We start from the raw sequence: 9,674 nt of genomic DNA, 5'->3' as shown, positions 1-9,674 counted from the left end.
ATCCACCCACTGTGCGATGAGGGGCGCTGGGGTAGCCTAGTGGTTAGAAGCCTAGTTCTGCCACAGACCAGGGTTCGAATCCCTATGTGAGTACAGTGTGAGGCGCCCATTTCTGGTGTCCCCCGCCGTGGTATTGCTGGATTATTACTAAAAAAGCAGCGAAACGCTAAACTCGTTCATTCACTCGTTGTCATGTGAACACTTATTAGAAAGATGTATTGAGTACAGGCACTCAGAACTTACGAGTACTGCAGTTCGTGTGTACACATTTAAAGTGAATCGGTTTAGCTCAATATTCATTCACAAACGACACCGCTTTGTAATCATCAATACGCATACACATTGAACCAGCGATGTTAAATTAACAGCAGCGAAAAAAGAGGCAACAAACAAAAACACAAAGATTTGTCTTTTTTATAATGGCAACTGCATGTCAGTAAAATCGATATCGACAGCCAGCGCCGGTACGAAGTGCAACTTCAACACACATTTCATAATTAATGGAGAAAACGGAATGTGTTCATTTACTGTTTACGTGTGACGTCACGAGTCCGGCGCAGTGATACTGTAATACAATTATTATGATACTGAGCGCGCGACACAGGCAACTATAAGCTATATTTGTCTCAAAACAATGCTGATTTTCGTTATTTAAGTTGTAGTATTTCGGCGTGAGGTGTTTGAATTCCGGTAAAGGACCTATGTTCTGCTGCGCATGAATGTTTTCGTTCCATATTGCAGTGAAAAGGAAGGCGACAGCCTTTACTGACTAAAATGGATTCTGAGCATCGGAGTATGTGGCGATGGTTGGCGATTGTATGTTTGATGGTAGCTGTGTTTGGCGGTGAGTAGGACACTTAATTTGAATTGCGCATGCATGCTAAAATAGCTAAATATTTAGATTGACAGCTGTGTAAAATATTTTCAAGACGACACGCACGTGCTTAACGTGCGGAAAATATCCCGTACATATAGTAAGACCAGACCGCAACATAATGCGATGTCAAATGTCACGTGGAAATATGACCATTGGTATTTTTGTTTTTCAGCTCAAAATGGCGAAGCAAGAAGTGTTGTTGGAGAAAAACGGACGAACGGCGTGTTTGGTAAACGTCAGTTTGAAAATATACACAAACGATCAGTTCTGTCAAACGTGTTGAGGATAGATGTTACTAAATATAGCCACGGAGGGAAGGAACGAAAGACCCACGGACGAATGAAGCGTTACGCTCCGTCGGTGAGCGTCCGAAGCGAGATACCTCCGGAATATATTGTCGTTGTGGTGAGTACGTCTTTCGAATTATTTCAGAATTGTATTCAAATCTGACTTTGCAATAGTCCTGTGCCTTCCCCAAACTATTAATAATTGATTTCTTCAAAAACCACTCAATAATCCTAGCCATAATAGACCATATACCGTCCGTAAATGTTCTCTGGGTGCAACCCTTCACTTCATACCTGATGTCAGCGAGAAAGGTGTGTGCCTAAAACATTTGGGCTCCAGAGATTCAAACCTCTGACATTCTGATTTGATATCCTGTGTCCTAAGGAAGAGGTGCCTCTAAATTGGTTTTAGCAACTGTTTATAGAATGACCAACTGGTTAGAGTGGTCAAACATGCTGACTTTGTTGATTTACATGCCTTTGTGTCCTATGTGTTTATGTTGATGGTCCTGTTAGTCATCTGGTGCGTGTGTGCATGCACTCACACAAACGAAGCAAAACTCAACAGACCCTTTCCCAATCTTATTGCGTCATAAGTATATTGTTGTGTATCTGCTGATAACACTTCTGTACTTTTGTATGTTAACTGATAACTGATAACGTCTCCAGTACAGTTGAATATTAACTGATAATGCTTCCCCAGTGTTGATGTATATTAACTGATAACGTTTACCTAATGTTGAATATTAACTGATAGCCTGTGTAAAAGAGCTGTTGTATATTAACTGATAACACTTATCCAGTATTGTTTATTTACTGATACTATGTCTCCAGTATGGCTGAATATTAACTGATAACATGTTGATAATACTTCTCAAGTACAATACAGATGTATAATTACTGATAACATGTCTCCAGTATGGTTGAATATTTAATCATAAGACTTATCCAGTAGTGTTGTATATGTACTGATAACATGTTTCCAGTACAGTTGAATATTATCCACTTATTCAGTGTTGATGCATGTTTACTGATACCTTAAGTTCTGTTGAATATTATGTTGAATATTAACTGAAAACGCTTACCCAGTGTTGATGTTTATTAACTGATAATGCTTACCTAATGTTGAATATTAACTGATAACGCTTACCCAATGTTGATGTATATTAACTGATAACACTTCTCCACTGCTTTTTGGTTGTTGTTTTCTTCCATGACAGATCTCTGAAGTTTGAGGTGACTGCTTTTCGTAAGATTTCAATGACATAAGAGGCACATAACATGTTAAAGCATGTAATAACCTCACAAATCTGTAGATGGATGCCTGATACGTCAATCACTGGATTGTGTAAACTATTAACTGACTGTTGTCAAATGACTGAGAAAGTCCAGCTTGCATTCAGCTACTATCTCTATGTAGAATAGATTCATCACCTATAGTGATAAGTACAGGTTGTTGAAGATCAATGTCTATACTTTAGATACCAATGTGTGCACTGCTACAATGTTCTGTTAGGCCCCTTTCTTAGTTTGATTGCACAAGAAATTGCCGAAATCCAATGTGGATGATTAAAAGGTTTTTAGAGTTTTCTGTTTCCTGATTAGCACTGCTACTGAGTGAAAATCTAACAATTATAGCAGAAGTAGATTTCTAGTTTTAACATGAAAATTGTAAGAAATTGAAAGATCACTTGTCAAAATAGTATTGTTTTTAATACCAATTACACATTTTTATTTTTACGGGATACTTTCTGGGTTTATTCATTTAACCAATTGTTGAACAGCAATGGACAAAAAACACAAAATCTGAAGTAATTTTTTACTTTTTTAGATTTCAGGAGTATTTGTTGTTCGGTCTCATAGACCTGTTTAAAAAAATATAAAGTCTAATAAGTTGACCGTTGGTCCCATGGTGCCACACATATAAAAAATGTATCTTCAACGATACGCGAATACGAGGGTTTGGTAGCCACAACTGGTAATCTATCAATGAGTCCCAAGAGGATTCCGTTGTACATGATGGATGATCAACTATGGATGATCAACCATGTATTGAAGTCAGTTACCTAGTCCCCTGAAACTCCAGCTAGAGAAAGGCTAATTTCTTATAAAAATGAACTGACTTGTTTAATGTTAAGTGGTAAAATGCTGCATGCTGAGATTAAAATTTGTTTGTTATGAAAATGATTTATGCTGATAAATATATAATGATGATATGTACATCACACCAACCCAGTATCGTATAGCTTTCATACGACACGGGTGTCAGTGTTTGTATTAACACAGAAACCTGCATTTTTCATGCATGCATGAATCTATGCATAGATTCTGTTCTACTTGATTTTAAAAAGTACCTTAAAACAGCGACACATGTAAAACGATAAATTTTGAAATAATTCAGGATTGTAATGAACATTTCTAATGCAAAAGATTTGGACAACATATCTATAATTTTATTTGTGCACGCACTTGTACAAAACATACAGTGAACACCGAGTGGTGAGGTAGCCAAGTGGTTAGAGCGTTCACACGTTATGCCAAAGACCTGGATTTGATTGTCCACATAGGTAGAAGGTGTGAAGCCTATTTCTGGTGTTCCCTGTCATGATATTGGTGAAATATTGCTAAAAGGGGTGTAGAACATTGTGCACTCACTAATCAACCATGTTGTGGAAATGGTATTCTGGCCTCATATTGAGAGATAAACAACTGAAAATAGTGAAATTTTACTGAAAATTTGTGTTGAAAATGTGTTTAACTGTGGAAAAAGAAAAAATCACTTAAGTTTCCTGAACAAAATATGTGTACAAGATTTTTGTTTCCTGGATACAGTTTGATCATTCTTTCAGCAATGTGCATGTTCAGATACTACAGCCATGTGCTACATGATCATATGTGGGTGAAGGTTTGTAATCAGGCTTTATAATCAACAAACCCAATACACTTCTAATTGCACTTCTATGTCTGTTTTCCATATAATGTAATCACCTTTTTCAGGGTTCCCTCAGGAACGATGAAATAAGCCAGCTTTCGATCTACTACCAGCTCAGTGCACTTTGGGGATTGTGAATTATTAGCATCATGAAGGGGTCATCTCAAAAGCTATGATGTATATGTAATAGTCTTATGACTGTTACTGTTCTTGAACTAAATGAACTAATATTTGTTCTTGTACTAAATGATGTTTTTTATTAAGTCAAATGTGCTTCTGAGAAAAAAACCCAGCATTTGTCAGTTTAATAGGCTTTGAATGCATGTATACTTTATGGATAATGTTTTGTTTTTATATTTATATGTTCATGTAGAATGACTCTTGATGGGATCAGCCCTAAGTGTATGTCATATTTTCTTAAACCTCTCTCCTTGTAGCATTTGTATAATATTAAGGAAACTTGTGACAGAGTGAATGATGGGTCAGATATATACAGTCATAGCATAACTATAACACGACATATTTACGATATGTTATATTTGGGATTACACTTTCTTAGTGAAGTACAGATTCTAGCACTTTTGTTGGGTTGAGTCCTCTTATTATATATAACATGGGCCTGACCTGGTGTGGAGCTGTGTTATTGAACATTATCATAATATGGCTTACTGTTTTTATAGTATGGGGCCTGACCTGGTGTGGAGTTGTGTTATTGAACATTATCATAATATGGCTTACTGTTTTTATAGTATGGGGCCTGACCTGGTGTGGAGTTGTGTTATTGAACATTATCATAATATGGCTTACTGTTTTTATAGTATGGGGCCTGACCTGGTGTGGAGCTGTGTTATTGAACATTATCATAATATGGCTTACTGTTTTTATAGTATGGGGCCTGACCTGGTGTGGAGCTGTGTTATTGAACATTATCATAATATGGCTTACTGTTTTTATAGTATGGGGCCTGACCTGGTGTGGAGCTGTGTTATTGAACATTATCATAATATGGCTTACTGTTTTTATAGTATGGGGCCTGACCTGGTGTGGAGCTGTGTTATTGAACATTATCATAATATGGCTTACTGTTTTTATAGTATGGGGCCTGACCTGGTGTGGAGCTGTGTTATTGAACATTATCATAATATGGCTTACTGTTTTTATAGTATGGGGCCTGACCTGGTGTGGAGCTGTGTTATTGAACATTATCATAATATGGCTTACTGTTTTTATAGTATGGGGCCTGACCTGGTGTGGAGCTGTGTTATTGAACATTATCATAATATGGCTTACTGTTTTTATAGTATGGGGCCTGACCTGGTGTGGAGCTGTGTTATTGAACATTATCATAATATGGCTTACTGTTTTTATAGTATGGGGCCTGACCTGGTGTGGAGCTGTGTTATTGAACATTATCATAATATGGCTTACTGTTTTTATAGTATGGGGCCTGACCTGGTGTGGAGTTGTGTTATTGAACATTATCATAATATGGCTTACTGTTTTTATAGTATGGGGCCTGACCTGGTGTGGAGCTGTGTTATTGAACATTATCATAATATGGCTTACTGTTTTTATAGTATGGGGTCTGACCTGGTGTGGAGCTGTGTTATTGAACATTATCATAATATGGCTTACTGTTTTTATAGTATGGGGCCTGACCTGGTGTGGAGCTGTGTTTTTGAATGTTAACATAACATAGCATAGCATATTGTAATCCCCAGCAACTCATTTGGCGGGGTGTGTGAAAATGCACTTTTCTATTCTGGAGAAGAACTTTAAAACCGTTCACCATTTCTTCACCAAACTTGGCACATAGATAGTTCTGCTGGTGTACAGGTGCCTTTGGGTAGTTTTTGAATACTGAATACAATATTTTTTGCGTTTCATTGGCAACACATTTGTCTTTGATTGGAATTGGTTGTTGTGCTCCTTTCAGGAGGAGAACTTTTAAAACCTTTCATTATTCTCCTTCCATTTTTCTATATACACACCAACATTTGGCATAATCATAACTTGTAGACATAGTCATGATGGATATTTGCGGGGGATATTGATGACTTTGTCTTCTTGTTTGTAAGGCATGGGCCTGACCCAGTGTGGTGCTGTGTTGTTGAACAGGGCATATTGTCTATGTAACATGGTCCTGACCTTATGTGGAGCTGTGTTAGTAAGCACTATCATAGTATGGCATAATGTTTATATTACATGGGAAGGACCCTGTGTGGAGCTGCGTTATTGAACATTATCGTAGCATGGCATGTTGCATTGGTAGGACACTGTCAGGAGTTGTGTTATTGAACATGATCATACCGTGAAATATCTTTCATATAACATGGTTCTGACTGAGCTGTGTTTATACACCATCACAAAATAGCATTATACACCATCACAAAATAGTTTAGTGCCCTGTGGGGAGCTATGTTCTTGGGCATCATAGCAACTTATTATTGTTTGTATGACATGGGCAGGGCCCTGTCTGGAATTGTGTTATTGTAAAACATCATAGCAACATACCCTGCATCACAGCAACATTTTATTCTTTATATGACATGGGCAGGTCCCTGTCCGGAATTGTGTTATTATACACCATCACAAAATAACATTGTTGATACGACATAGTCAGTTCCTAGTGAGGAGCTGTGGTTATATAACAGTGAGTGAGTATGTGAGTGAATTTAGTTTTATACTGCTTTTAGCAATATTACAGTAATATTACGGCTGGGGACACCAGAAAATGGGCTTCACACATTGTATCCATGTGGGGAATCGAACCTGGGTCTTCAGCGTGATGAGCGAATGCTTTAACCACTAGGCTACCTCACCAACCCTTTTTATATCACATGGGCAGCACCCTGTCATGATGATGTATGCACAGAAATGACTGAAATTGATTCTGAAACAAATTTCTAGTTTGCAGAACTTCTGTCAATCAGGGGGTCAGATGTGAGTTGAGCTACAGTCTCGCAACACTGGATATTTTGAAAAAAAGAAAATATGTGCTTCATGACTTTTGAGACTTACCCTGTTCCCAGTGCTGGCCTGCAGCTAACACACTGCAGTATAATTCCAAAGATTGACAAGTTACATAACCATTGCCATCACACCCACACATTCCATTTTACCAGTCTGTAGTATTTTGTGATATTTTTCACTTGACTAGCACATTTTTCTGTCAAAACAGCTGTACTGCTGACATTCTAGGTGCTGTAAAAGGCATAACAAATGACAGATATAACCTTGATGTGAGTGTTGCCCGCTGCAGTTATTTAGGTTTCTATATGGTCAGCACGGACATGACCTTTATCCTGTGTAACAACATGTGGCATCACTGCATAGCTCATTCTCCTTAGACCACAGAACCCATCCCGTGAAAATATGGGTTAGAATTCTTCAAAGAGCAATGCTTATCATAAGAGTGGACAAATGCGATTGGGTGGTCATACTCGCTGACTTGGTTGACACATCATTATATCCCAGCTGCATAGTTCAATTCTAATGTTGTTGATCACTGGATTGTCTGGTCCAGATTCAATTGTTGAGTGACTACCACCATATGGCTGAAATATTGCTCAGTGTGGTATTTTGAAACAAACAAACAAATAGACCGCAAGAAAAAAAGTTATAATCAATTTCTGATTTTAAAAATGGCCAGGTGATTATTTTTCTTTGTTTTATTAACACTTTTTTGCATGTATCTTTTTTATCAGCAAATGAATGGAAACAACCATGTATATTTAATGGCGAGCTTAACTCTCGCACATAAAGTGACTTATAACAACTGTCACAGTGGTGGTGGTGTTGCTCAAACTGATTTGTGGAGGAGCACTCTCAGACTCTTAGTTAGAATGAGTGTTTTTTTACATGGGAAGTGTAGCAAATACTATCCTTGGGAAAAAGCATATGTTTTGTAAATTGTGACTTGATGTGCATAAGTCTGAATGATCTACAGAAAATGTAACATTAGTAGGAATATGGCTCTGTCAGTAAGATATCTGCTGGACTGAAACAGTTCGAGACATGTCAGATTTGAAGACTGATGCTCGCACTGAGAAGTGTGAATTTTAAGAAAAAATAGACGAAGTGTCATTTGGGTTCTGTTGGTCACTTTCAAATGTCTAAGACTTGGGGGTACGCGAGTGGGGGATACGCTAGTGGTTAAAGCATCTTCTGTCTGTAAAGCTGAACATACTCACTCGTATATTTGATATGCAAGATCGACCTCCCACTAAACATCATGATCTCTTAAGTACTTCATGCCGTGAAGGCACACCAGATGACAAACCGGTAGATATTTCCAAACTTATACATCAGTGAAAAGAAGGAAAGATAACTCCCAACATAAAAACTTAAACATTTAGTGTGTAAAATTAGCAGTAGCTGAATTTGGAATCAGGTGATGAAAGCTTGAACAGACACAGTTTAAAATGACCCCAAAAATGAGTTGTAAGAGAAAGTTGTGCCTGTTAAAAAACATTTCTTGCATCTTTTTTTTTAAAGTGTTTTTACAAGAACTATTTCTGGTGCCCAGATGTGCTTACCGAATAGCATGGTTCAGCGTGTCATTGCTCCCTGATGTTTGGACCATTGTGTCATTGTTTTCTTGTTGATTGTTTTATCATTGTGTCCTGATGGCATGGGTCATTGTTATATCATTGTGTATTGTTCGGTGATTGTGACATTGTTTAGAGATGTCATGGAACCTTCACTGTCTGGCTGTTCCCTGATGGTCTTGAGCCTTATTTCATTCTGACATTCTTGTTATTGTGACATTTTATCAGCGTTACATTATTTCCTGATAGCACGGATCTGCTCGGGCAGACAATAACATGCCTCACTGGCTAGGATTCGAATATTTATTGCCTAATGTAAGGCCTCTGATGTTACAGGAATGTTGAATAAAACAACATTCACTCAGCTTTGTTTGAAGTAGTTGTTCAGTAATTAGGTGCCATGGGTGTTTTGGGAACTGAGAATTACATTGACAATCTGCCATACCTTTTTCGTGTGAAGTTTGATATTTTCCAGTTGCTGATGGATGTAAAATAAAACTTGTACCTCTGAGAGATGGTATAATTCCACTTAGACGATGTGTGGTGATGTTTAACTACAGCATTCTGAGAGTCAGATAGTGGTTTATCTGATCATGTAAGGACTGATTAGGGTTCACATACTCCCTCACTCACTCACTCACATGCATCACCCATCTCACCCATTTCACCTCATCCAACATACCTCACTGACTCACCTCATCCAACACAACTCACCCAACATATCTCATCCAGCTTAACACATGCAACTTTCCTCATTCAACTTAACTCACTCAACATACCTCACTAACTCACTTCATCCAACACAACTCAACCAACATACCTTGTACAACTAAACTCACCCAACATACCACATACAACTTAACTTACCCAACATACCTTACAAACTCACCTCATCCAACATGCAACATATGAGGATCTGTGGTTGAAATGGCTTTCAGCAACGATACTCGACATAAAAGGCGACTTTGCTTAAGGCGACTGATGGGATTGGGTGATCAGGCTCGCTAACTTGATTGACACGTCATCGG

General features: G+C 38.0%; 1 protein-coding gene across 1 annotated transcript in view; it reads left to right on the top strand.

Annotated features, from left to right (window-relative positions):
• Positions 1-721: 721 nt before the first annotated feature.
• Positions 722-9,674, top strand: part of LOC137260624 (tyrosine-protein phosphatase non-receptor type 5-like) — a 49,447-nt gene continuing 40,494 nt past the window's right edge. The window contains exons 1-2 of the mRNA XM_067798223.1: positions 722-844; positions 1,050-1,282. Of these exons, the coding sequence (XP_067654324.1) occupies positions 775-844; positions 1,050-1,282 (303 nt within the window). The 5' untranslated portion in view covers positions 722-774. The remainder of the gene's footprint in view (positions 845-1,049; positions 1,283-9,674) is intronic.

This window comes from Haliotis asinina, chromosome 14, assembly GCF_037392515.1.
Source record: "Haliotis asinina isolate JCU_RB_2024 chromosome 14, JCU_Hal_asi_v2, whole genome shotgun sequence".
Classification (NCBI taxonomy): Eukaryota; Metazoa; Mollusca; class Gastropoda; order Lepetellida; family Haliotidae; genus Haliotis; species Haliotis asinina.
The sequence above is the reverse complement of the archived record's forward strand: the minus strand, read 5'-3'. Positions and strand labels throughout refer to the sequence as shown.